The sequence below is a fragment of the Leucopleurus acutus genome (genome assembly GCF_964270905.1).
Source record: "Leucopleurus acutus genome assembly, chromosome: 16".
Taxonomy (NCBI): domain Eukaryota; kingdom Metazoa; phylum Chordata; class Mammalia; order Artiodactyla; family Delphinidae; genus Leucopleurus; species Leucopleurus acutus.
In genome coordinates this window covers 87,113,997-87,141,387 of record NC_139158.1, presented here as the reverse complement: position 1 = coordinate 87,141,387, position 27,391 = coordinate 87,113,997, and the positions used below count along the sequence as shown (strand labels likewise).

The following is a 27,391-nucleotide window of genomic DNA, read 5'->3' as shown; positions in this document are numbered from 1 at the left end:
GGGGAGAGGGGGGAACGGGCACTGCACAGACGGTGGCGTCCAGGCTGGTCACAGGGAGGGGGAGGCGTGCGGGGCAGTGACGAGGCGAGGGGCCAGCGGCTTGGGGTCCCACGAGGCCTGAGCACACGGGGGCTGAGCCAGACTTCATGACTCTAGAGGAGGGGCCGCTACTAGGGAGGCAGGGAGCCCCTGGCTGGGCCCGGGGCAGCCACACCAGCGTTCTCCAAGCCCACCCCCACCCTGCGGACTCAGAGTGCAGCCGAGGCTGAGACCCCCAAGCGGGTCCTGAGCTCTGGAGGGGCCGGCCGGGGGCACCGGGGCACCGGGGCCTGGGGGCTGCAGTGGCCTCACAGGAAGAGGGGGCAAGCCCCAGGGTTATAGGGAGACTATGGCAGGGGGTCCTTGAGGCCGAGGATGGATGGCGGCTCCTCTCCGAGAGACGGGGGTGGGGAATCTGGGACTCCACCCGACGGGGCGGACGTGGGGCCCCGCCAATGAGCAGCACCCTCCTTGACAAGTACACGTGGTTTATCTGAACAGGAAGCGCCCAGAGGAACGGTTCCCGGGCCCGGCCTCTGCCTCCCCTCCTTCCGCCTCCAGACCCTCTTCTCCAGCTGCGCTCGGTGTCTGGGATCCGGTGGGGGGACGTTCGGGCTCACTCGGGGCAGCAGGGCGACCGTCCTGGCAGGAGGAAAGGGTGGGCGGGTCTGGGGGAGGCGGCGGGCAGCTGACAGCCGTCAGGAAGCAATGCCCGGCCTGCACAGCTGCGTGGACCAGGCCCCCGGGTCCCGGGTCTGCACAGACCCGCCCCCCTCAGGACGCTGCCCCCTGGGCCCCTGCCCCGGCCGGGTGTCCACTGTGGTGCTGACCCCCATCAGGGCCTCCCTGGGTTCCCACTGGGCCAGCTTCGGTCTCCCGCACCCACCTCAGTCCTGCCGGCTCCCCCGAGGCCCCCACACGCCCCACTGCGCCCACCCCAGCTGCTTCTCTGGCACCTGCACGACGCTCCCTGCTGCTCCCACCCCCCACCGCTCCCCGCTGCGGCCCAGGGCTGCCTGTCCGACTGAGGGCTCCAGGCTCAGCTGAGGGGCAGGAGGGATGTGCCGGCCCAAGGGGTGCAGGCGGCAGTGCTTTCCCTTCTCGAAGGGCCTATGCTGACCTGGGGAAGGCGGGTCCTGGGGGCAGCGGGTCCAGCCTTCAGGCTGAGGCTGGAAGCTTAGGGTCGGGGGTCCCTGACCTCGAACAGGCACTGATCATTGTCTCAGAGGCCGGGGTTTAGTGTGCGGTGGGGATGGGGGAGGGGCTGGGGTGGGCATCATGACAGCGCCTGCCAGCTTTGGACGGCAGGTACAAACGGGGGGCACGTACGGCAAAGACAATGTCTGGGGGACTGTGGTGGGTGCAGTCGGGGGGGTCCCTTCTCCGCCCATCCCCGTCCACCCCCCGCCCTCGGCGCAGTGCTGTCCTCCCAGCCGCCACATCCCACCCCCAGCCGTCTCCTTCCTCCCCATCGAGGCCACAAGCTCCGTCTCCCCTCATCAACTTCTCCATCCATCTCAGCATCATCATCTGAGCCGTGAACAGCGCTGCAGCCCCAGTCAGATGGGCGGACTCATTACAACAAGGTCACTGGACCAAGCCTCCCGCTGTGGCAGCCAGGGAGAGGGGGACGGATCAGGGACGGGAGGGAGGGGACCAGAGGCTGGGGAGGAGGCCCTAAGCTCAGGCTTGCGGGGAGGTTGGGGAAGGGGCTGTTTCGAGGGCCCCAGGCAGCCAGGCAGCCCCAGTTCTGTGTGGGTTCAGGGGGCCTGTCTCCCCACCCATCCCCTGGGGGAGGAGGGCCACACAGAGCCACCGGCCCCAGGACTGGGGGAGACCCTTCCCCACGGGGGCCAATACCTCTGTCCTCTGGGCGGGGGCCACCGTGCCCCCCTTCTCCGGGGAGCCGGGCCTCTCTGTGCGTGCCAAAGGCCCTGGGGGCCTCCAGGATGGGCATGGGGGGCCGGGTGCTCTCGTGGGTGCAGGCGTGGAGCTTCAGCAGGTGCGCTGCGGGGGAGGACGGTCAGAGGGGGCGGGGCAGGGCGACCTTCCCTCGCTCCCTGCCTTGGTCCGAGGCACGTGGCCCAGGAGAACGGCCGCAGGCTGGGTTCCCTAACGACCGGGCGCCGGGCGTCCCTTCCCTCCCGGGTGAAGGCGGAGGCTCTGGGGTCCTCACGGGAGGCTGGGCCACTCACTCTGGATGGCGGACTCGCAGGCCTGGCCCACAAGCTGGTAGATGGTGGCCAAGGACTGTGGCTCGCCCTGGAAGGGAGGACGGGCCACGTGGCCAGTGGATTGAGCAGCCCGAGTCAGTGCCTCCCTGTGCTTCCCCAGGGACGGCCCAAACCCCAGACTCCCCACACTCACCTTCTCTCCTCGCTCCCCCTTGGGCCCCGGCAGCCCCTGAGTGGGAGGAAAAGGAGAAGCATCTGGACCCCGTGGCCACCCGCCCACCGCGCCCCCCAGCCGAAGGCTTCGTGCGGGATTCATCCCAGGAGTCCCCAGAGGACAGAGGACCCACCTCTCCCGCTGCGAGAGGGAGCTTCCCTGCCCCCTGGGCCCCACCCAGCCTGCAGGCCCAGGTCTGCCCCTCCCCGGCCCCCAGAGCCCACGTCCCCTCACCTGCCCCCCACCTTGTCTGTGTTGGGCCGGGCAGGGGGCAGTCTGGGCTCTCTCCCCTGCGAGCTTAGTGCCGGCCTCGCTCTACCAACGTGCCAGTCGCAGGACACCCGGAGCGGTCAGCGGGGACAAGTCTGCACACACGTGACCCCCCCCTTGCTGTCGGGCGGATGGGCTGGGTAGGGAGGGGCTTACCGTGGGCCCCACAGGCCCCGGGGGTCCTCGCTCCCCGATGCTGCCTCTGGCCCCCGCCGTGCCCTGGAAGCCCTGCAAAGGCGGGGGTTCCAGTTTGGCTGCAGCTCCGGTGCGGGGTCCCCTCCCTCCAGTCCCGCCTGCTCTGGACCAAGAGCAAAGCTAAGACAAGCTATCAGAGGACCCCTTAGCTTGTCTCCAGCCTCCAAAAGGCTGTGCCTCCTACGCACCCCGCGCCCAGGCAGCCCCCCCGCACGCCCCGCCCGTTGTCGCTAGTTCTGCACTAATACGTCCCCGCCCGTGTCCCAGTAGTCCGGGTGTGACCGCAGGACGGGCCCCCCGCGGGGGCTTCTTGCAGGAGGGGCAGTTCGGCCTTCCAGGAACCCAGCGAGGCCGACCCCCGGGAGATCCTGGCCGGGTCTGGGCTGCCGGCCCCGGACCCCCAACTCAGAGTAGCTCCCAGCCCCTGAGCTCCGCTCTGACCTCCAGGAACACCAGGCTGGGAGGGAAGGCGCTTCCGAGTGAACGGCCGTGCCCCCAGCCCTCCAGCAGGGCGGCCTGGAGGCGGAGAGGGAAAAGGGGGGCCCGACCACGTCCCCCAGCCAGGCCCACCCGGGAGCCCAGGCACCTTCCTGCCGTGTGGAATGGCGGCGTTTCCTAGCAACCTGCCCGATGCGGGGAGCGGGGAGGGGGCGGGGGGGCGCGGCTGCTGCGCTCCTGGGATAAGGACTGTCATGCGCCCAGTGCCGCCGCTGACAAGGCCCCAGCCTGGGGCCGAGAGGCCACCCCCGGTCACTGTTCAGCTCAGCCCCAAGCAACCTGGGGAGGGCTGCTGGGGTGAGTGGTGTTGGGGGCTCACGGAGGAGGCGATACGCACCCTAGGGCCAGGGGGTCCGGGCAGGCCAGCAGTTCCCTCCAGGCCTCTCATTCCCTGAGGGCAAAGGAAGGGGTGGGCGGGGCAGAGGCAGGTGCCCCTCCCACAGTGACCCCCAAAATCCACCACTGTCGGGGGTACGTGCTTGTGCCGGGCTGAGGCTGGTCCATCCCAGGGCCTGCCCCCGCCCCGGGCAGTGGCCACTCATCCCCAGTCTGTGTGGGCTGACACTCCCCTCCCACCAGCCAGGCCCTGGCGGGGGCAGGATAGGGGGGGAGGTGGGTGTGGGGCCGAGAAGGAAGTCCCACCACAGCCTCCATCTCCAGACCCTCCCGGCCAGGCTCCTCTCCCACCTTTGGTCCCTGGACGCCAACCTTCCCAGGGGTGCCCTGGAGGCCGGGGTGGCCCTGGAATAGAACAGAGGCAGTCAGCCAGGCTGGGCCGAGGTCCGACCCGGAGGGGGAGGCCCTGTCCCCAGACCTCTGTCCTGAGCACACAGCACCGGTGCTCCGAGTGTGGTCTGACCCACTACCTGCAAGCCGGGGCGTCCGTGGTCCCCCTTCTCTCCTTTGACCCCTGGTGGACCCTGGACGGGGAAGATGGATGGGCGGGAGGGTGAGGGGAGAGGGCCGGGGGGATGGGCGGGAGGGCGAGGGGAGAGGGAGGGGGGTGGGTGCTGGGGGGTAGGCAACACCTACCACGGGTCCCTGGATGGTTCGGCCCTGGGTGCCTGGTGACCCTTGCTGACCTCCAGGACCCTCGGGTCCCATCTGTCCGGGTGGCCCGGGCTCTCCCTGGAGACACGGGGGTGTGTGGTGGGGCTGAGAAGACGTGTGGCCCGTCCTGCGGCCCCTCCTTCGATCTCGCCCTCCTGCCGGCCCATGGTCTCCAGACCCAGGCCTGTCACAGGCATCTTCACCCTCGCAGACCACTCTGGGAGGGAGGGGTCCTGCTATGACCCCACTGTATAGCCAGGAGCTGGGCCGACTCCGGACGGGCCAGCACAGAGCCCTGAACCCCAGACACCAGCACATTCTACCAAACCTCTAAGGGACAGACGACACTAACGCCATTTAAACTGCTTGATTTGCAGTTTAAAAACACAAAGCCTGCTTTCAAATAATCATGTGAGTCAGGCATATCAATGCACCAAACTAAAGCAAACCACAGGCATTCCCGTTTGTGAACGTCAACGCGAGAATCCCAAATAGAACCTGAGCGCACAGAAGCCCGCGGCCGTTAAGTGGGCAGCGAGCGCGCGGTGACCAAGCCGGCTTTTAACGCGAGCAGGCGCGGCTCAGAACGTGGGAGAGATTAAATCGTTCACCAAACTAATAGCTTCAAGAAGAAAAATGATTTGTTTGCGTCCACAGCAGCTGATGAGGCACTCAATCTGATTTAACGCCCACTCTTGAGTTTTAGAATCTCCTAATAAAATAAGGGTAGGATTTGACTAGCACGTGGCAAAATGTATCTGTCTCAGATCCCAGGCCAGCCCCACACGCAACGGTAAACACCAGAAGCATTTCTGTAAAGTCAAGATGAGGACGTCTTCTATCACCGCGGTTCTCTGACAAATTCTGGAGTGTCACCACACCAGACAAATAAAGAAGAAACAGAAAAAGAAAAAGAAACGAGTGTAATGAAAATCGGAGTCAGTGAAGTGATTTTTCACAGGTGATGTAAATTTAAACCAGGAAATTCCAAGAAAACCATCTGAAAATAAAAAACTATTGCAAATAAGAAAACTGACTAATAAATGGGGCACAAAAATCGTACACAGAGAGGACGGAGGATGTGGGGAAGCTGAGGGCGGAGCTGGACACCAGGACCCGCGTCTGAGGCAGCCGTTCGGACTCTGGAGTCCGTGGACACTCGTGATATGATTAGGCTGCATTTGAAGTTGGCGGGGGCTGTGGCTCCCCAACACTGGGAGGACGGACAGGGCAGTGGTCTGGGGAGGCAGGAGGAAGCACGTTGTGTGTCGGAAGGTGCTAGAAGCACCAGAAGGGACCAGGAGCGGGTGGGCCCTCTCAGACTGAGGAAAGCCTCAAAACACGGTGCGGAAGTCAGGAGCCGTAGAGACACACCCACGCGGTCCACTAGACAAAGGCGATCCTAAAATCTGCCTGGAGACGCGTACGGTAGGCCAGGTCAAAAGACAACAACAGGGTAAACCAGGCACAACTCAGGGCACAGGTGCTTCCGTTAAACCTAGAGCCCCCACGAGCGAAGAAGAAGAGGTAACCCAGCGGAGCACGGGCTGGAGGCCACGCGTCCAACAAGAAAACACCAGCAACTTTCAAAGCCGGTGGAGCCACTGGGGAGAGAAACACACTTGAGGGCAGAGGACACACGTCCTGGCCAGACGCCCAAGACTGCCCGCCACGCAGTCCCTAGGCTGGGGCCCCGCGGGGAGGGCACCGTAGCCCGGTTGGGGGGCCCCGCTCCCGCCTGGGGTTGGGCTGCGGGGGGCTCAGTCCTGCACCCCCCCGCCAGGATGCCTCACAACTCACCCTGGGCCCTGGGAAGCCCTGCTCTCCTGGGGCTCCGTCCCTCCCGGGGTGGCCCTGCAGAATCACAAGCGAGGCTGAGGCCGGGCTGCACGCTGGCCTCCCCGGCAGCCCTGGACTCCAGTCCCCACCTCTAGGGGGAGAAGAAGAAGGGGCTCCGGGGGCGAGGGCGTCCTGGCCCACCCTGCCCTCCCACAGCCAACTGGTTACCGCGTTCATGGGCTCAGGCGGGTCTGGGTTCCAGCCCTGGCCCCTCCCTGATGAGGTCTGTGGACCACCAGCTAGAACGGGTCCTGGAGCCTCAGGGTGGCCAGAGGGTATGGACCTGCCCCACAGCGGGGCCCAGGCCTGGAGCCGCCTCCTTGGAGGCCTGGGGAAAGGCCCCTCAGGGCTACCCTACAGCCCAGCACGCCCAGGACAGAGGCTGCCTGCGTGGCTGCGACTTGTGGCCAGGGACCAGCGCGGTGCTGCAGACTGCTGGGCCCAGACCCCCACCCCAGCGGGGAAGTATGGCTCCGACACCAGAGAGGGGCCTGCTCGGGAGAGGGAAGGGGCTTGCAGGAGGGGACTTGTGGGCCGGGGGGTGGAAGAGGCGGGCAGGACACTCATGAAGTCTATCCCATCTGGTGGTGGGCCTAGGGACGGCTGCTGGGGCATGCGGGGGCCACCCTCATCACCGCTGGCAGCAAGATATGCCAGGAGTCCCTGGTCACCCCAGGAAGGAGCTGCTGGACTCACGGGAGGTCCTTGGGGGCCCGGGGGCCCAGGGGTCTGCGAGGAACATGCACAGGCAGAAGGGAAGGCAGGGCAGGTCTCTCCATCCTTCTGGGAGAAAGGAGACCCCCACCATTAAATGGACCCTTTCCTCAGTTCTTGTTCGACCCTAGAGCTCAGGGTATCCACGGACACCAGGGTCCAGGGAGCCTCCAAACCCACCCCTGGGAGGCTGGGGGGGAGGGGGAGGACCTGGTCCTGGGTGCCCACCCCCCAAGCTGCCTGACACAAGCCCCCAACAGGACTCCCTCTCTCACTCCCTTGCAGGCCACCAGCATGGCCAAGCCCGGTGTGGGCACCCAGGGGAGTCAGTAAGAACCCCTGCCCACAACTGTGCCCACAGAAAAGGGCAGTGGCCCCGAGTACATGGAAGCAGCCACCCCTGGGGCTGGGAGCTTCCAGGCCTGCTCCAGCCTGCCTTGCCTCAGGGCCTCCAGGACACACATCCAGTTGCCCTGAGCTCCGGCTCTAGCCCTGGGGGCCGCCTCCTCCAGGAAGGCTGTCTGGATTTCTCCTGGAGCGGCAATGACCTGGATGGCCAGACTACCCCCAGAATCTTTTGCCCTCAGTGGGCACTTGCCCGCCTACCGAAGCCGGGAGCTCGCAGCACCTGTCCTCCTCTGCCCAGGAGTCACTGCACACAATCTGTAGCATCTGGAGCTGGAACTGCAGGTGGGGGGAAGGGGCAGGGTCGGCCAGGTGCAGCTGGGTCAGGGGGCGGGAGGGGGTCCGCCAGCCCCGGGTTGTCTGGCTCACCGAGGCTGAGCTGCTCCGGGGGCCCCGGGCCTTGGCCAATCTCCCCAGTGTGACGAAGCCGGTGGTGGGCAGGCTGCCGGCCTCCCCAGTGGGCTTCTCAGCCACCTTCCGGCAGTCCACGTAGAGCCTGACCTTGGAGCGGCCCACGGCTATGTGCACCTGGGAGACACCAGGAGGTCTCCTGCGGCCCCGGGCCAAGAAGGGCTCTCTTCCACGCCCACAGGCCAGGGCCAGAGCGGGGAGGGGCAGGTGACCATCCCCTGGGGCCTGGGGTCAGGATCCTGACTCCACCCCATCTCGTGAGACCCCCCTCGCGGGGCCTCAGTTTCCCTCCTGTGAAATGGACCAAATGACATCCCGCACAGCCCCTCCCAGGGACTTGTGGGACGCAGGAGAAAGGGCTGGAAGCTCTTTGACCCAAATTAAGGTAAGGACGTCCAGGGTGGAGGGGACCACAGGAGCAGAGGGGGAGCCACGGTGACGGGGGTGGGCAGCCTGTGTCCTGCAGAGCCCTGTGGGGGGCCTGCCCCAGAACTTGGGAGCCAGGAGGGTCTTAGGCAGGGAGGCACATGCGTGGGTCCTTCCAGGACCTTCCAGGACCTTGTGGAAGCTCCCAAAGAATATCCTCCTCACTTCGGGCAGGTCGAAGGTGGCCTCCTGCAGGGTGGCGCTGGGGTCACGGCTGAAGTAGGTCAGTGACTTTCTGCTGGCTGGGGGGCAGGGCAGGGAGCACGTGAGACCCCCAGGCGAAAGGCAGGAGGACGCACCGGAGTGGGGCCGACGGGCGTGCAAAGCCTCAGAGGCCGTGCTGCACCAGTGGCCCCTGCCTTCGAGGAGTGACCGGGGCCCACCGCTCCCCTCCAACTGACCGTCCAGCAGGACCCCCAGGACGGGCCGGAAGTCTTCGGCCGCCACCTGCCACAGCGCGAAGACCTCGCGGGGCGTCTCGGGGAGCAGGCGCAGGAGGAAGACGACTGTGTGTTCCGTGGGGAGGGTGGCCAGGTGGATGTCGCTGTGGGGACACAGCAGGGGCGACCGCAGGCCTGAGAGGAGGCTGGACCCCCGGGACCGCAGAGTGGTGTCCTTGGGGCCAGGCTGAGCCTCTCCTGCCTCAGCTTCCCCATGAGTAACGCGGGGAGTGTGAGGGGCAGGACTCCCGGCCTGGGCCTGTCAGGTTTCAACGGGAACAGCTCCCCCAAGGCCCAGCAGGGACCACGGCCAGTGTCCACGATGATCGTTCTTCAGGGTCTCTGCGTGGGTGGGGAGGGTGCAGGTCGAGGGCTCCCAGCAAAGTCTCTGAGCCTGTCTCCTGGGCCAGGAGCCCACAAGCCCAGAGGCAGCTCTGCCCTTGGGAGCTGCTCAGACTGGGTGGGCAGCTGGGGTCTGTGCTGGTGCCGTGCCCACCCTGGTGCTCAGCGGTGGGGAGGGGCAGGGAACAGGGTCTTGAGTCACCCAATAAAATCGCTCCTAATGGCCTGCAGCCTCCCTATTTGCCCTTCCTTTGCTCTTGGGATAACCAAGGGCCTGGAAGACACAGCCCAGCCTCATGGCTGCAATTCTTTAAGCAAAGCGACCCCAGGGCCTTGGCACGTGCTGCTCCTTTTCCTGAGCGCCCTCCCCTCTCCCATTCTCTCCTACCCTCTGCCACCTCCTGGGGAGCCTTCCTGACCCAGGGAGGAGCCCCTTCCACTCTTAGCAGCCCCAGGGTTGCATTTTGTATTTCTCAAATTTCTATTATAAAGTACGTGATTTGCCTTTGCAACGTAAAACATTTTAACTTAAGAAAAATTATGCTGTGCGTGTGGAATTTCCAATGAGTGATTAAAGACACCTCCATATACGAAGTGGGGCAACTATTAGACCTCGGAGGTCATCACAAGCCTTGATCGTGGTGAGTCACGAAGCAGTGGTTTCTTAGAAACCCCGGATATTCGCAGCATCAAATGAAAGCACAAAGGAGGCAGTTCTCAGGGAGACAAATTTGGTGGCCCCCGCCCAGAAGTCTGCAAGTTTGGTCAATCCCTGGGCCACATGCGGAGAAGGACCCCCCCAACCGTGTCCTCATTCCGCCCACAAGAGATTTATTAATCTGTGGAACTCGGATTCCCGGAGCCCACGTCCCCCTGGGAGTCTCCCTGGCTGGCTCTGGGGTGCAGCCACTGGGCCTGGGGGACGTCCCCCCCCACAACCCCCGCAGGGTGCCCTCCTGCTCCCAGGCCCACGCCGCCCCGACCTGGCCCGGCGGGTCAGCTGAGCATCCTTGAGGAGCGTGAAGGTCCTGATGGGGCCAAAGGCCGAGGGCTCCATGGCCACGCCACGCATGGAGGCGTATTCCTTCTCCACCAGCCCGAAGGCTGCCATCAGGTCAAAGCCTGGGGAGGGGTGGGGCGCGAGGGACAAGCAGAGACGGGAGGGGAGGTGGGGGAGGGGTCAGAGAAGAAAGCCAGGTGTCAGGTGAGGGGAGGCAGCAGGGGCAGCGAGGGAGACGCAGGCCTTCGGGGGCCTGCTCCTCCCCCTCTCTCTCCATCCTGGCCTGGGGAAGGACACGCAAGCAGCACCGTCCTGCCCCTTCTGTTGCCCGCAGCCCTCGCCTCCCAGCGGCCCTCAGTGCCCGGACCACTCGCCGGCCCTGCAGCTGGGGCTGAGCAGCTTGCTGGACATCCCGCGGGAGACCCCGCCCCAAGCTGGGCCCCCGCCTGCAGCCCGACCCCACCGCCCCGACCTGGCAGGTCTCCCTGACCACGGGGGCCCACGTGTCAGCCTTCCCTCTGGCTGTCTCAGACCCACAGCAGTAAAGATGCAATGTCAGGGACCCTGGCTCAGCCCCTCGCCTGCCCCGTTCCTGGTCAGCAGAGGCTCACGGAGGCCACGCAGGACCCGGGCCTCCAGCATTGCCTGACCCCAGTCCCAGGCCACCCCCCTGACAAGGACCCAGAGCAGGGGCGGCTAGGGGCTGGTGGGAAGCAGCTGCCACACAGGGTGGGGGACCTACCTGGGAGGGAGCCATCCGGGTGGAGGGCCGGGCAGGCTGCTGAGAGGTGACAGAGGTCAGGGTCAGTGGGGAGGGGCCCCTTGTGGCCCGACACCATGCCCTGTGGTCCCCACACCTCAGGGACGGGGATGGGACAGGGACAGTGTCCTGCTGCCTCAGGTTCCACCCCCAGGAAGATAGCATCCGCTGGGTGCTGCCACTGGGGGCTGCACCCAAGAGGAGATGCGCCCCAGGCGGCAGGGCCAGGGAGATGCCTGGGTGTGAGGACGTGCCCAGGGCACCGCCATCCCGGGACCCAGCTCTGCAGGCCTGGTCCCACTGCCAAGCTCTACGTGGGCGCTCAGGATCTCACAGGCGAGCGCGTGCAGAAACTAGGACCCTCAGGGCGGGAAGCGGCTCCCCCTCAAAAGATAGGAGGGTGCTGAGCCTCAGGTAGTGAGGCCCTCGTCCCCAGAGGTATTCAAGCCAAAACCAGGCAACCCCACGGAGGGGACACAGAGGGAAGCTGGGGCGGTCGGCTAACTGGCCTCTGAGGGCCTTCTACTCCGAGCGTCTGATTGCCCAAGAAAAGCAGCAAAACAAAAAAAAGACCCCTCTCAGCCGGGTCCTGGCCTGCAGGTGGTGGCCCCAGGGACAACCGATGCCCCGAGGGTGGGGCCAGCACGGCCTGGGCCCTGAGCTCCGCTGCAGCCGCCCCGTCTGTGGTCTGCGTCCGGCTTCCTGCTCCTGCAGGCTGGACGTCTGCCCTGCGCCTCCCAGACGCAGATCCAGGAGAACACCGGCCGCTCCCCAGCCTTGGGCACCTGCAGGCCGGGCCACAGCCGCGATCCCCTCCGCGTCAGCCTGCACGCGTTCAGCTGCACTGCAGTGGCCTTAACCCTTGGGGTCCCGGTTGGCATTCTACACCGAGGAAGGTCTTGCATGAAGACCGGATCTCCTTCCGCTAAGGTCTGCAGTGCAGGGTGCCTCCGGGAGTGACAGGGCCCACACATCCTGGCTCCCGGGGACCTGCCAGGGTCCTGGGTCCGGCTGGGGTCTGCTGGGGCCTGGGGGTCTTAGTGCCCACTCACCCGTCCGGCCCGTGGCAGACACTGCCACACTCTTCCCTGCTCTGTAGACGGCTGAGACTAGGACCCGGTACTTGGTGGCCGCCAGCAGGTCAGGGAGAGTCACATGGCTTCTGGGTCCTGGAACGGAGATCTGGGGGGGGGGGGTGGGGGAGATGGTCACCTGAGCGTCTTTGCTCATTTGGGCGTCTCAGCTCCCTGTGGGTCCTGCCATGGAAGAGTGGCCCCCTTAACAGGCAGGGTGGGACGTTGTCTCCCCCAAGGCCCAGGACCCAGGGGCCCACGAGGGACGATGGCTTCCCGGCTCCAGGGAGACCCACCGACTTCTCGGGTCCCGAGCCTGAGGCCAGCGCGTAGGAGAGCTGGTAGTGGAGGACACGGCCACTCGGGGGTGTCCAGCTGACCCGCAGGCTGTCAGGCGACTCCGAGGCCAGGGCCAGGTTGGAGGGTGGGCTCCAGCTGACTGCGGGGGAGCAAGGGGTGGGGGGGCCTCAGATGGCAGCACATCCCCCGCTCTGCACCACGTCCGCCACCCTCCCACTCCACGGCCCCGCCACGCTGCCCACTGGCCTTGGCCAAGACAGGGTCATCAGGCCAGCTCCAGGACCGTCTTGGGCACTGTGTCACTCCAGGTGACTTGGACCCTCGGCCATGCCAGGGATGCCTGCCTGGACGGCTCAGGCCCCAAGTGGTCCAGCTGCAGGGTCAGGGACTCGGGGGACTGCCTGTCGGGGGCCCACAGATCGAGGGGTCTGGGGCAGAGCAGGGGTCACCTACGGGGGGTGTAGCGGAGGGACACGGGGTCACTGCGGGCCCCATCCCTGTAGTAGGCCAGGATGGTGATCTCATACTCCGAGTGCCTCCCCAGGCCGGGCAGGACGGCCGTGCCCAGGTTCCCCGGGACAGAGATCTGCGGAGAGGAGGGACCGCGTGTCCAGCCGTGGAGTTGTGTCCACACGTTGGGGCCCGGCCCGGGCCACATGCAGGCCAATGTCCCCGGGGTGCAGCATGGGGGTCTGAACCCCGGGAGCTGGGGTGGGGAAGGTCTTCTCCCCCGACACCTTATGGGCCTTCCCCTCTCCCAGGGGCGTCCACGTGATCTGGTAGACAAGCACGCCGGACGCCGCTGCGGCCGCCCACTCCAGCTGGACTTCGTCCCCAGGCAGCTCTGTCACCGACAGCTGGCTCGGGCTGGGGACTTTCCCTGGAAGAGGGATACTGAGGCTGGGGTGGCAGAGGGGCCCCCAGTCTTCACGCACAGTGCCCACAGGGCCCACTGTCACACCTGCCCAGGTACCCGCCCTCACCTGGCTTGGTGCTGCACAGAGCAGACACCGAGCAGCTATGTTGATCTTAGTGTCCAGGGGCGCAGAGGGAAGCAGCCTGGGGACACTCACGTGTGGTCAGGCGGCCAGTCAGCGTGGAGGAGCTGCCCCCAGGGTAGAGGCAGGTGACGCGGACCGTGTAGGCGGTGGAGGACAAGAGGGGGCCCAGAGTGACCGAGGTGGCGCTCCCAGGAGCCTCCATCTGCAGGCGGGTGGGGGTGGGGACATGGGCAGCTGCGGAGGGGGCAGCGCCCGCCAGAGGGAGACCCAGGCCTGCCCCGTGACCACTCCCAGACTGGGGAGACGGGGATGGGGCGCAGGATCCCTGGCACCGGGGTGGGGTCTTGCCCACCAGCCCGCCCAACAAGCCGGTGTTTTCGCCTCTCGTGACGCCACGCACCCCCCGCCCACATGCGCGAGGGCTCTCGTGTGCGGTTCTTTGTTCCACGTCTGCCGCCCCCAGGGGCCCACAAGGGCCCAGGTGGTGTCAGGTGCCCTCCACTTCCCCTGTGCCGGCTGAGGCTGTGCCTGGGGAGACCTGGCCACACCCACCGACCCTGAATGCAGGGTGCCCAGTGGGGTAGGCGGAGGGCACTGGGTCCCCATGGACAACTCATGGCCCTGGACAGCCCAGGACATCGGCCCCGGGCAGGGGCTGGCCTCACCTGTCCCGAGTGGCCGCCCTTGCTCGAGACGTAGCTGACCCTGAACAGGTGCACAGGCCTCGCGGTGCCCTCCCAGGACACTCGGGCTGAGTCATGGCTCACGTCCGAGAAGCTCAGGTGTCTGGCGGGGGCCAGGGCGGCTGCAGGGCACACCAAGGCCTCAGGGACCGCCCCACACGTACGGGGGAATGGCGGGCGATGGCCAGGGCTGATGGGGCTACCGGATGGGGTCGGGGTCGCCCACCCGTGGAAGGTTGCGGGGAGCCAGAGTGGGCAGCAGTCTGCGGGCGGGGCACTCACGGGTCCTGGCGCGGATGCTCTGGGCCTCGCTGGTCTCTGCCCCTCGCAGGCTCCGCACCCACACCTCGTAGTCCCTGCCCGGGGCCAGCCCATCCAGCAGCGCCTCGGGCTGCCCCACCCGCACCTGCGGGAGGCTCACGCTGGCCCCTGCCTGCGCCCCCCGCCCGCAGGCCCAGACTGGTTCCCCCGCCTCCCCTCCCTCTCGGCCCCGCACCTCTCTCCCCTCCTCCTTGCCCTCGGGGGAGGTGGGCGAGCACTGCACCAGGTACCGGGTGGCCCCTGCCGACGGCTGCCAGGTGAGGTGGATGGCTCTGGGCATCACTGCGGCCAGGGTCAGCGCCTGGGGTGGGGGCAGGGGCGCTGGGGGAGACGGGGGCGGGCGTGGAGGGGCTTTAGAAACGCAGCACAGGCAGAATTCAGGCCCATAAACCAGCGGGACAAAGGGTCTCGGGCAGCGCAGGCCAGGTGTGTCTTGATGAGACACAGAGGGGGGAAGACCAGCGCGGGTGGGGGGGCACAGACAACTGAAGTCCCTGTCCCGGCTCGCCCTGGGCCACCCTGCTTTCACTTAAGGCCACATGCTGTGTGGTCCCATTTATATGGAGGGTCCAGGAATGGCAAACCCCAGAGACAGAAGACAGATCAGGGGTGGGCAGGGGCCGTGGGGAAGGGGAGGACTGGGGGTGACTGCTAAGGTGTGGGTGCGCGATGCTGGGACAAACGGACACTACCGACTTGTACACTGTAAATGGGAAGGTCGTAGGGTGTATCTCAGTAGAGCTGCTGGGGGGCGGCTCACGCAGGCCCTGGGGGCCTGCGGGCTGGACGGGGCGGGAGCCCCAAGAGTGCAGGCAGCAGCAGTACTGGGTCCCAGCCACGACCGGGGTGACGACACAAACGACACCACTGTGCTCAGAAGAGGACACAGGGTCAGGGAGGCCCAGTGACTCGGCCTCGTCACAGGCTGGGGGTGTGCCCCACCCGGGTTAAGACTGCCCCGGTGCCAGGCTCCGAGGGGAGGCTGCAGGCAGGGGCAGCCCTTACAACCCTGAGCCCAGGTGCCCCCTCGCCCACCTGTGGTCACCGGGCCCTGCAGGCCCTCACCGACGCCAGCCTTGTAGACGGGGAGCACGGAGACCAGGTACTCCGTGCTGGAGGTCAGGTTGTGCAGCTCTGCCGACGAGGCGGGCGCCTCCACCACCACCTGGAACAGAAGCCACGACAGAGTGGGCGGGGCGGGGGCGCGGGCTGGGGAGGGCTGGGTTAGCCCGCGCTCCCTGCGCAGCTGCGTCCCTGGCCAGGTCTGGGCCATCTGCGGGGGCAAGGGGCTGCGGTTTGGTAGCCCCCTGCCCCTGCCACTCTTCTTCCTCCACGTGTGGGCCCGGCTCCGGCCCTGCCTGTGTGAGGGGGGCCCTCTCACCTCCCTGGGGGCGCCGCCCTTAGAAGGCCGCAATACGATCAGGTACTTGAGGGGTGGCCGCGGGGCTGGGGTCCAGGACAGGTGGATGCTGGAGGAGGTCACCCGGGTCAGGACCAGGCCGGTGGGAGCGGAAAGGGGGTCCAGGGCCGGAGCGGCTGCGGCCGGTGTCACTGTGGGACGGGAGGGGGCAGCTGGCGACAGTGGCTCTGCCTGCGCCCCTGGGGGACACTTCCGGGAAGGACAATGCTCCCCCAGGTATCCTCAGAGCCCTGAGAACCGCGTGGGCGGGGCCTGGTGGGGCTGCGACCCGCGTGGGGACCCTGCCCTCGTGCCACCCCTGCTCGCTCACCTGGGCCTCTGCGCGGGCGCCTGCCCTGCACCTTCTGGCAGACGAGGCGGCTGAGCAGGCCGGCCAGCGAGCCGAGCTGGGGGAAGTCCTGCACGCTGTGCACGGTGACGTCCAGGGGCTGGGACGCCAGGAGCCTCAGCTCCGCATCGTCGGCGTTCTTCACGCCTGCCGCGGGTGGGGCGAGCTGTCCGTCGCGAGCCAGGACCACTGGGCCCCTGCGAGGCATCCAGCCGGCAGAGGCTCCTTCCCAAGCCATAGACCCAAGACTCCACAGGCCCAGAACGGGGCCACCCGGCCGGGCCCCGCGACAGATGGGCTGGTGTGAAGGTGGGGCTAGACACCGAAGGTCCCCCTCAGGCTGTGCATGCCTGCCTGGCTCTCTGTGGGGTTTGGGGCCAGGAGGGAGGCCAGTGTGCTTTCCTCGGGGTCCCGCACACCCTGGGGCTGGGGTCAGGCACCGAGGACGGTCTCTGCTTCCAGGAATCCCTGCCCCCAAGTCTGGAGTTTCCTTCCCAAGGAACAGAGTCAATGCCTGGCCAGCTAAGGGAGCAGAGCAAGGCCTCTGGGCCGTGCACAGGGCCCGTGCAGACAGGAGGGGGCACGGAGACGTCTACAGACGCTTTATCAGAGAGCGGCCTTGCCGCCCACGCCGACTCACGCAGCTGCCTCGGAGCAGGGACTTGTCCTCCCCATTCACAGACAGCGGGCTGGGGCTCAGAGGCCACAAGACCTGCAGCCCCGGGGGCGGTGGGGGGGGGGGGTGCGTGGGAGCCACCTGCTGTGAAAACTCCCCGTGAGAGCCCGGGGTCTGCTTACCCACGGCAAAGACGTCGACGCCCAGACCCTTGAGCATGTGGCCAGCAGTGCGGGCATCGTCCTGGGACTTGCCGTCCGTCACCAGAATCACCAGCTTGGCCGCCTCCGGACGGAGACCCGCCACGGGCTTCAGGTTCTGTTCCAGCACGTGGGTCAGGGCCAGGCCTTGGGTGCAGTGAGAAGAAAGTGCTGGCAGCTCCAAGCACCCCCCTGCCCACTCGCGAAGGCTCCACCAGCCGCTGGCCCCCCGCTTTGCCCACCAGGCCGGTCCTGGCCCCTTCAGGCTGCGGGGCCCGGAGGGCAGCGCTGCCCCCTCTCCTTCCCTCAAAGGCACCCAGAGACTCAGGGGCCGGCGCCCCACACCCTGCTGTCTTCTCAAGAGCAGTGAGGCCCCAGGACGGGAGACAGGGAGGGGACCTGCGGTGGGGGGAGGGGTCTGCCAGGGCGAGACCCCCTGAGGGGGGCTGCTGCTGGCAGGGCCCCCCCAGGCGACTGGTGGGCCCTCCCGGGGGCCTCTACCGACCAGAGGAGTCTCCTGGTTTCAGCAGGACTGCCCAGCACACCACGTTCACCATGGATGAACGAGGTGGACTTGTCCTTTGCAAAGGCGTGAATACAGAGCTCTCAGGCGTGGTTCAGAACACACGTTTCCAAATCTGGGAAGGTGCGAGGGCAGCCGACCTCAGGACAAGACCTGAATAGACCCCGAGGGTGGGGCTGGGGCCAGGCAGACCTGTGAACGTGTTTCCCCCTCTGTACTGGAGGCCACGCACGGCGGCCAGCACCTCCTCCTTGGTGTCAAAGGCATTCAGGTCCCACTCGGTCTGGGGGTCCCCGCTGTACTGAGTCAGGCCTGGAAGGGGAGGGGTCCCCACTGTACTGAGTCAGGCCGGGAGGGGTGGGCACACAGCAGGCGGGCAGGACACACACAGCCTCGCCCGGCACATCTGCAAAGCGTCGCTTTCCACACAATGTCCCCCCAGGAGCCAGCTGTCCCCCCAGTGCAGGTCGGGACCCCACCCCTGCCTGTCCAGGTGGGAACTTAGCCTTCGTTCCCAGAGGCTGCGTGTCTCCTTCCCCAGTTCTCACTCCCTTTTCCAAGCATCGCCTGTGCTGGGGGCTGGCAGGAGTTGTGAGGACCACCCCGCGTGGGGCGCAGGGCAGGGCTGGGACCTACCTACTTGGACTTTGTCTGGCCCGATCTCAAAGGGCTCAATGATGCTGGCCAGGAAGTCTTTGACCTGCTGGAAGTGACTGTGACCAATACTCCAGGATCCATCCACCAGGAAGATCATGTCCACGGGTGTGGGGGACGTGCAGCGGAACTGGGGTCCAGCTGGGGAAGGAGGGGAGGGAGGCGAGGTGCTGGGCGAGACCCGCTGCTGCTGCAGGGCCTGATCCGCCCCGGAGGCGGGCTGCAGCCCCAGCATCTCCTTCCCTGGGGCAGGTAGAGGGTAAGGAGCCACAGGACTCCGGTCTCAAGTGAGGTGGGCAGCTGGGTGTTGGGGGACAGGCACTAGGGTCTCCCCAGACTTAGAAAACCGCACTGGAACTCAGTCCATCATCCCAGGCCCTCCGAGCCCCCCCAGAGAGGGTTCACAGGACATCCAGCCGCTCTGGCACCTCTACCCTCCATCAGCCTTGGCGGTGCTGGTCACTGTGCGATTGTCTATGGCAGGGGTAGGGGGGTTCCACCTTCCTCATCCAGCCGACACGACACCCGGGCCCAGCGGGCAGAGGCTGCCCAACAGGGTGCCAACCGGGGTCGCTGCGTCAGCACCACGGACAGCTCCAGGCAGCTGCCCATCCTGCCGGCTCTGGGCTGAGGCCTCACCGTTTGGTGAGGGGGCTTGTCCAAAGGACCCAAGAGCTCTTTGGAGACAAAGCCACACCCCTCGATCTGGGGCTCCCTGAGTTTTGCACAGACAGTGCCCCCAGGCCAAGCCCCAGAGCCAGGGCCAGACCCCACCTGAGGCTCCCGGGCAGGGTAGGTGTGGTGAGATGCCCCCCCAGTGGGGGAGGCAGGCCCTGGCCTCAAGTCCACTGGGAGACAGCAGGCGGCCCGGACCCCAGGACCCCACGTGAGGCTAAGGAAGGAGGTACCTTCTTCCATTCCAAGTCTGATGGGAGAAACAAAATCAGAGACATCTCAGGTCTGATGGGGGAGGCACAGCCCTGCCTGCAGGGCCTCGAGGGAAGTGCTGCGCTGTGGTCCCATCCCGCTAGCCTGCGGAGGCTGGCACCCTGGCCGTCTTACCTGGCTTCTCTCTCCCTCCAGCCGAGGCCCTGGCGTGGCTGTGCTCTTCCAGGTCTGGGGTGCGCTGGGCAGGGGCCTCCCCCTCAGGGCCCCTGGGTGGGGGCTGTTCCTCACCAGGTACTCCTGGGGGGGGGGTGGCCACAGCTGTGTCACCTCTCCCCAGCCACACTCAGGCTGGGGGACTCCTGAGAGGGGTCAGGGTGGTGGGACCAGGCACTGGGGCCCCAAGGACGCCCCGAGCAGATGACCTGCCCCAGTGGGTTTAGTGAACCGAGGAGCGCGGCAGCCAAGCCTGAGTGAAGCTGGGGAGTGTGAGGTCAGATGGAGGAAGCACGTCCTGGCCGCATGGAGAGGATCCGCGGGAAGCTCAGGACCGCTCCTCGTCCCAGGCACTTACCGTCCCCGGGCTTGGACCCACCAGGCGTGGGCAGGTCTTGGCTTGGGGCCAAGGCCACTGGGGGCTCGAGGTCTGGGCTCCCCTCGTGGGAGGGGCTGGGCTGCAGGGCTGCCCCCAGTGGCCTCCGGCTGCTCCTGCTCGCAGAGCTACTCTTCAAATCTTTGACTGCAGAGAGATGCGAGGGGCTGTCAGGACCACCAGGGAGGGAAGAGAGGCCTGGGGCTGCACACAACCCTCCCCGCGAGGGTTCGTCCAGGCTCCATGGGGCTCCCAGTCGAGGGGCTGCCAGGGCTCGGCTCCAGCCTCCTCTGCACACATGCACCTCCGGAGGGACTTACTCACAAACTCCCTCCGAGCCAGCAGGACATTCCCTGAGCCCGTGAGCGCGAAGATCTGCAAGGTGTACCCTTTGGAGGGGCTCAGGCCCCCCACCGTGGCCTTGGGGGTCTTGGTAGTCAGCATCACCTCCTGCTCCAGGTCCCCTGGGTGGGGGTGGGGAGAGCTGTCGAGCCCGCCCAGGTGGATGCTGTGTGCGCATGTGTGCACCTGTGCGTGCAGGTGTGCTGCGCCCACTGTGTCCTGCGTGTGCCTGCAGGTGTGTCAGGGAGCGGCACAATCCTCCAGGCGCCTCCTCTTCCCCCTCCCCCAGCTCCTCCCCTTGCGGCGGGGGAGGGGGAAAGGGGAGAGGTCTTTGTTGCCCTCTCCAGGACCTCCTGGGTAACAAATGGAGAAAGAATGTATCTCTGCGGCAGCAAAATAAGATGCCTTTACAAAGCTTCCCCAGAAGGACTTATCCTCCCCAGAGGGAGGACCCATAAACCCTCCAGATGCCCAGCACAACAGCCCTGGGGACAGCGTGAAGGTGTGAAGACGGGGGCTGCACACAGAGAAAGGCCCCACCTGCCCGTGTGCAGGGGGCTGGACGGCACACAACAGCGAACCTGCAAACATGTCCCACTGTGACTCTGTGAGTCTGACTAAAAAAAGAAACTATTCCAAAGGGGACACTGCCACGCTCTCAGGGGAGGCAGTCGTGGAACCGACTGGAGAGACTGCAGTCAGAGGTCAGGAAGCACCTAGCGGTTCTCGGGTCTCAGGTGCTAGGAAGGGGATAACAGAGGAAGGACCTGCACGCCCGCCCCATAGTCCATTGTCTTGCGGGGCGGACGGCCCCCAGCCTGGGTCCAGCCCCACGTGGGGAGGCGGGACAGGCCGGGAGGGCGCGGCTGTTGGTGCTTCATGTGACTCAAGCTGCGTAATTCTCACAAAACCATCCCCCCATTTTGTAGGTGGGAAAATCAAGTCACACAGTTACTCAATGGTAGAACCAGGATTTAAACCCAGGTCTGTTGGGTTCCTGGGCCCGCCTGCACAGGGGAGGGATGTACAGGCAGGGCCTTTGAGGAAGTGAGTCCTTGGCATGTGCCTCCCGCCCCCGCCATTCTTTGGGTTGAGACACTGAAGAGCTCCACCCAGGAGCAAGGGTTAATGAGGATAGACTGGCTCTTGAAAGGACTGAAGCCCAACTTCAAATAATCTTAACTTCTAAAACAGAGTGAAGATGACCCAAAACTGCTAGTTCACATCACTGTCTGTCAGAAACAAACATAAATTGTTTCTGAAGGAAGGCAATGTTATCAAAGGCCATAAATTATTTCTATAAGTTGTCACAATGTCTGGTATGCAGTAAAAAGTAACCGGATATGCGAAGGAGCAAGGCAACGTGATTGAATGTTAAGAGAAACATTAGACAACAGAAAGAGAGCCACAGATTTCCCAGATAATGGAGTCATGAGACTTTAAAATAACTATGCTAAGTAGTTTGAAATTTTAAAAGACGAGCCTATGAATTCAGATATCAAACCATAAAAAAAGGAATTCTTGAATGCAAAAACCAAACGGAAATTTCCAAATGGAAATTCTAGAATGGAAAAACACAGGGATTTCCCTGGTGGTGCAGTGGTTAAGAATCCATCTGCCAACACAGAGGACACGGGTTCGAGTCCTGGTCTGGGAAGATGCCACATGCCACAGAGCAACTAAGCCTGTGTGCCACAACTACTGAGTCTGCACTCTAGAGCCCATGAGCCACAACTACTGAACCCACGTGCCACAACTACTGAAGCCCATGTACCTAGAGCCCGTGCTCTGCTACAAGAGAAGACACCCACCACAACGAGAAGCCCACGCACCACAACGACGGGTAGCCCCCGCTGGCCGCAACTAGAGAAAGCCCGTGCGCAGCAACGAAGACCTAACGCAGCCAAGAATAAGTAAATAAATAAATTTAATTAAGAAAAGAAAGAGAAAAACACAAAACATGATGTTAGAAATTCAAAGAATGACCTAACAGCTTGTTACACACAAATGAAGAGATAAATGGTGGAAGATCAGTCAGAATAAAAAACACGAAGTTAAGCATGGAGAGATAAAGGGATTGAAAATATAGAAGAAAGAGTAAAAGGCACAGATACAGAGAGAGAATGGGGCACAAGCAATGTTTGAGGAGATACAGCTAAAGAACTGTAAAACAGTAGACACCGATTTGAGAAGTCCTGTGAATCTAAAGCAGGAGAAAAGAGACCCACACCCACGAACATCAGATTAAATGTGCTGAGAATCCAAACAGAGGAAAAAGTCTCAAAAGCAGCCAGGGAAAGAGAAAAAGACGTTACGACAGCAACTGGGTTGATAACTGAATTCTCAAGAAGAACAACAGAAACCAAGAGACGTTCAAAGGAGTCTTCAAAGTGTTGAAGGAAAGTTCCAACTTGAAATTCTATACCCAGCAATAATATCCCTCAAGAATGAAGGCGGAATAAAGACATTTTCAGACAAACAAACAAAACCCCCCAAAACACAAGAATGTGTAACCAGCAGACCCTTACTAAAGGAAACATTTTCAGGCAGGAGAAAAATAACCCCAGACATGCTGGAAGGAAAGGAGAACAACAAAAGGGTAAACACGTGAGCTGGCCCAAATTCACGCTGAATTTATACACTACGCGAATGAGAATGTTTTATGAGATTTAATATGGATATAGACTAACATGCACGAAAAGGGGATAAATGTAGTTGTGCTGCTCCTGTGTGGGAAAAGGCAACGTAGCCTTCATGGATGCTACATGTTGATAAGTTAGGGATGGCACGGTGGTCTCTGGGTGATCACTGCAGGAGTAAAGGGGTACGTAACTGCTGAGCAGAGGGGGACATGGGATGATAAACAGCGCTCAATCGTCCCCCACCTACCCATCAATCTTAACTTCACACACAAAAAAGAGACACTAGACGCTGTGGGCCTCCAGCTGTGGTGCAGCAGGAGTGACACAGAACCACTTATAAAGGATTGTTGTCAACAAAAGATAATCAAACCTGAATCTGACCGAACCTCTGGGACCTGTCAATCTTCAGGACAGACGGGGGTAGGGGAGCAATAAAAGTGGCACCACGGGGATGCCATCAGCAGAACAAAGAATGTTGGAAGTTCTGGCGGACAGAGACCTTCTTTCTTCAACAAATAAGTGTCAAGGAAAAGGAGGAGAGCTGTTGTAGCTGGAACATTACCGGAGACACGGGAACAGCACAGTGTAAGGACTCTGTTGGGATCTCAGTGCAAAGAAGTCAATTGCAAAAGATGTTTATCAGGCAGGCTGGAAGATTTTTAACACAACAAATTATTTATTGATGGTTCTGAAATATTTTTACTTTTTAGGTATGCCAATGGTACCAGAGTTATTTTTTTGGTCCTTCCTTTTAGAGAAACATACTGAAATATTTATAGACAAAATTATATAGTGTCTGAGACTTGCTTTAAGATAATACACTACAAGGAAGGGGTTGGAGAGACAGACATGGAACAATAGTGGCCGTACGTTGATAACTGTTGAAGCTAAATTCTGGGAACATGAGGCTTCATTACATCACACTCTCTTCTTTTGCATGTGTTTAAAATTTTCCATAAAAATTCAGTGCCACAAAAAGACAAGAAAGGAGAGGAAAGAATTATAGTGTAACAAAATGAAAACAAGTAGGAAGACAGTAGATTTAAACCCAAATATGTCAGTAACTTCATTAAATGTAGGTGGAAAAATGTTTCAATTAGAAGACAAAGATTGTAACATAAAAACAACACAAATTCTATGCTTCTTAGAAGATGCATCTAAAATAAAAGGCTAAAGAAAAATTGAGTAAATGAATGGGAAAAGGTTTTCAGTGCAAACGCTTCCTGGCGGACCAACACTGATCTTACAAAAAAGAGATTATAAGAAAAGACTGCAACCGCAGAGATAATGAGAATAGTTCATTATGAAAAAGGTTCAATCTACTAGGAAGATATGATAATTCTGAATTTGTATGCACCTAATATCAGAGCCTCAATGTATAAAACAACGATTAGTGAGAAACCACAGAAAGATGTATCTATAGTCACGATGGGGGATTTAAAATACTTCTCTCAGTAACTAATGGGATAAGTAGACGCACACGAGATCAGCAAAGATAAAAAAGATGTGAAAAATAAGGTAAATAAATTTGGCTTAGTTGAGATAGTAGAAAACCACAGGCGAGTCAACAAGGGGGTTCTGCTTGGGAGCAGAGGGGGTGGAGACCGGGAGGGGCCTCTCCTCACCCAGGGCATGAGCTCCAGTTTGCCTTTGCATCATGCATGTACCCATTCTGCAATCACACACCCACGATTGTGGGCTCGTCTGCGTGTCAAACCTCAGCTTTTGAAAAGGCTGTTAACACTCGCAGCCCTCATCCCGTCTGGAGGTTTGCGTCGGGTTGCCAGGCACCTCTGCCGCCTGCCCTCCTGTGGGACGCGCTCTGATACCGTGAGTCTGCCCTGGCGCTGGGCACTGGCAGAGCCTTAAGAGCTCTAAGCTTGAGGAGGATCCTTGTTTCTTCCAAGTGAGCGAGCGCCTTCTGCGTGCGCCAGGCGCGGGGATACGGCGGTGGGGACTCCAGGGGCCCCGCTCTCCTGCCACAGCTTCCCCGTGTTAGTGGGGCAGCGGGGGAGGAGGGAGGCAGAGTTGCGAGGAGCCGGGCATAGCAACCGCCATGCTGACCGTGGTCACCATCAGTGCATGCAGAGGGGAGGCGCGGGCCCCTACCTGCCCTGGGCTTCACCTGCACCAGGTAGCCGAGACTGCTCCCCTCCGACTCCCTCCACTTCATCTGCAGCCGGTCCTCAGGCAGCACCACCAGCCTCAGGCGGCCGCTTGCTGCAAAGGCGGGACGGGGGTCAGGGCTGCCCCCTGGCAACCGCCCCAACCAGCTGTGGGGGCCCCGAGGCAGCTGGGGCCCCATCAGGGGTCAGAGGGGGCCAGTCCCACCTGGGGGAACTCTAGAAGAGGCCCCACTCGGGGCTGAAAGAGGACTGGGACCGCCTGGCGGCACCCCGGAGGGCAGACTTCTGTCCAGGGAGGCCCCCGCCCCCCCGTGCACTGAGGCCAGCCTCCTGGAGCGACTGTAACTGCCCCACCGGAGACGCGGGCACTGAGCCAGCACTGCAGCTGCCGGCCCGCCCGGATGTCCCCGCCGAGTCCCCGCAGCTGCAGACCCCAAGGTCACTACCAGGTTCACACAGCCCATGAGGGTGGGGTGCCCTGGGGTGGGCCTGGCCACCCTGGGGGGAGGACGGGGTAGCGAGGCCTCAGCCCTCAGGCACAGCCTGGCCCCCAGCTTCCGGGGGCTCCATCCTGGGGGGAGGATGGGAGCTCCATCCTGGGAGGAGGACGGGGGCTCCATCCTGGGGGGAGGACGGGGTAGCGAGGCCTCAGCCCTCGGGCACAGCCTGACCCCCGGGCTTCCGGGGGCTCCTTGGCAGAGGCGGCTAGTTTTGGAAAGTGGGGACAGAGCTGGGCTTCTTCTGGCGGCCCCCCTCAGAGCTGGGGCACAGGGGAAGGGCAGGGCCGGGGGGGAGCCTACGGCAGACACAATGATCGCTTAAGAGCAGGGAACAGCTGAGCCGGGCTGCCGGGCGGGCCCCGCTGATCCCTGGGGCCTGGGCTGAAAGGCAGGAACGCCTCAGGAGCGGGGGCCTTGAAAAGCCACTTGTGAACAGGAAGCCCAGCTCATGAAGAGCCTCTGTCTCCCGTGCCCCTGGCATGTTGCGGGCCATCCCCAGCTGCCTTCTGAGTCTGCACGTCAGGGCCTTGGTGGGGCGCCTGGGAGACAGCATCCACCCAGGGGCACCCCCCACGGGGCCACCCCCGGGGAAGGGCAGCGTGGATGTGGGCCCCCGCCCCGCCCTAGCCCTCCCCTGTCTACCCAGAGCCTGAAGGGACCTCATGCTGTCTGGACTCAAGTGTCTGTAGGGGTCCCTTAGTGACTTGGCCCCTCGGGGTGATCCTGTCAGAGCCCCAGGGACAGAGGGCCCCGACCACCTGCGTGCAAAAGTATAACCTCGAAGATGCACCACCAGTAAGAAGGCGGTTACCAGAGCCGGGGATCCCGGCTGGGTGGCGGCACGACGCACCCCTGCCGCCCCCCATGAGGCCAGCCCTCGGCAGTCTCCTGCCCCTTCATCACCCGTGGGAGCCGGGTGCACGCCAGGGATGCGGCCGGCAGGGGTGGAGGGGGCTCACTGGGTAACCGGAGCCTCGGACGGCCCCTGGGACGTGGACACCACCTCCCAGTGTCAGTCTACGCAGTCCTCCCCCACGGGTTTGGGGTGTTACAAAGGATACTGTGACCAGCGTTACCCCGAAATGGACACACTGTGAACGTCCAGTAGGGAGCAGAAGCGTCCCCTCGCTGGATGGGGTGTACCCGCCCAAGGTGCTACCCGCAGGGGGCAGGGGGCTGATGTGATGTGCGCCTTAGAGGAGCTTAAATGAGCAGGGACCTGCTGCAGGCAGCATCGTGGGCTCTCCTGGGGGCGGGGCATCACTTTTTACTCTAGATTCTGCTGTTTGAAAATTTCACATTGGAAAGGCATCTGGGGGATGATGGAAAAAATATTAATATAAGAGGGAATTAAATGCACACGCAGTGTGTTAATAACTGTTAAAAAAAAAAAACCCCAAACAACAACAACTGGAAAACAAAAAAAGCCCAAAGAAATAGAAAGACCGCAAGGCCAAATGGTCAAGCCACAGCTGAGGGCGACACTGTGGGCAGAGCTGTCCCCTCTTCCCGTCTCTGCCCCCTGAGCATCTGTCCCCCCAGAATAGCAGCTGCTGGGGGCTCAGGGCCAGAGGGAGGCTGGTCCCTTGGGGGACCTGTGCCCTGGGCAGGTACGGCCTGGGGTGGGGGGCAGGCAGGGGCCACAGGAAGCCCACACCCGTGTCCTCACCTTGTCCCTGGCCGAGTCCCAGGGTGACACTCAGCCACAGCCAGAGGCCGACCCCGAGGCGGGGGCACACACGGATGCTCATGGTGTGTGGCCTGCGGGAGGAGGAGAGGCCACTCAGCCATCTGTCCGTCTGTCCCTCTGTCCCCTCCTGACCTCGAAGCCAGAGCTTCTTTGTCTGCGCCTGTGTAGGCCTGGGGCCGAGCCCATACCCGGAGGCCTCCAGCCACTTGCCCTCCTGTCCCCAGGGGCCAGCATCCCACAGGCCTGGGGGAGCTTCCTGGATCGGGAGGTCAGCTGCCCTCCGTCTGCCCACCCGCACCCTCTGCATCCCGCCCTCGGGACCCTCTCCACAGGCCAGCTAGGCCAGCTCGGGGCCTGGCTGCTGCCCTGGTCACTCACTTGTCATTAGACCAGCCTGGGGTGGCCACTGTCAGGGCCAAGGGGTCTGGGGAGGAAACCAAGGCCAGGTGGGGGGCGGCCCTGCCCACAGCCCTGAGTGGCATCAGAGCTGGGACCGGGACCCCTGCTGGAGCAGGACCCCAGCTGTGCCGCTCCCCCTGCTGGCCCCAGGAGGGGCGTGTCCTGGCTGAGGACCGGCCCCCCAGGACAACCAGCCCCCTGGTTCCAGAGCTGGCCTCTCAGTGAGGTGGGGGGAGCCCCAAAGTGGGGTTGGGTCCTGGGGGGCTGCCTCTGGGCCTCTGCTGACAGAGCAGAGGGGAACGTAGTGCAGGATCTCAGG

The 27,391-nt window shown here is 63.2% G+C and overlaps 1 protein-coding gene across 1 annotated transcript; it reads right to left on the bottom strand.

Annotated features, from left to right (window-relative positions):
- Nucleotides 1–386: 386 nt before the first annotated feature.
- Nucleotides 387–26,980, bottom strand: COL20A1 (collagen type XX alpha 1 chain; the record flags this gene model as incomplete). Its single annotated transcript, XM_082857860.1, has 36 exons — nucleotides 387–681; nucleotides 1,030–1,159; nucleotides 1,900–2,046; nucleotides 2,235–2,301; nucleotides 2,407–2,442; nucleotides 2,854–2,925; nucleotides 3,728–3,781; nucleotides 4,078–4,131; nucleotides 4,257–4,310; nucleotides 6,241–6,294; nucleotides 6,976–7,062; nucleotides 7,600–7,677; nucleotides 7,768–7,926; nucleotides 8,368–8,477; nucleotides 8,637–8,779; nucleotides 10,001–10,139; nucleotides 10,760–10,795; nucleotides 11,830–11,959; nucleotides 12,147–12,289; nucleotides 12,604–12,736; nucleotides 12,888–13,030; nucleotides 13,224–13,353; nucleotides 13,817–13,956; nucleotides 14,117–14,240; nucleotides 14,331–14,476; nucleotides 15,191–15,320; nucleotides 15,537–15,706; nucleotides 15,886–16,050; nucleotides 16,702–16,866; nucleotides 17,435–17,554; nucleotides 17,879–18,037; nucleotides 19,377–19,520; nucleotides 19,694–19,837; nucleotides 24,467–24,577; nucleotides 26,653–26,744; nucleotides 26,862–26,980. The coding sequence occupies 36 exons, from the start codon at nucleotides 26,978–26,980 to the stop codon at nucleotides 387–389; spliced, it is 4,323 nt and encodes a 1,440-aa protein (XP_082713986.1).
- Between the last annotated feature and the right edge of the window lie 411 nt (nucleotides 26,981–27,391).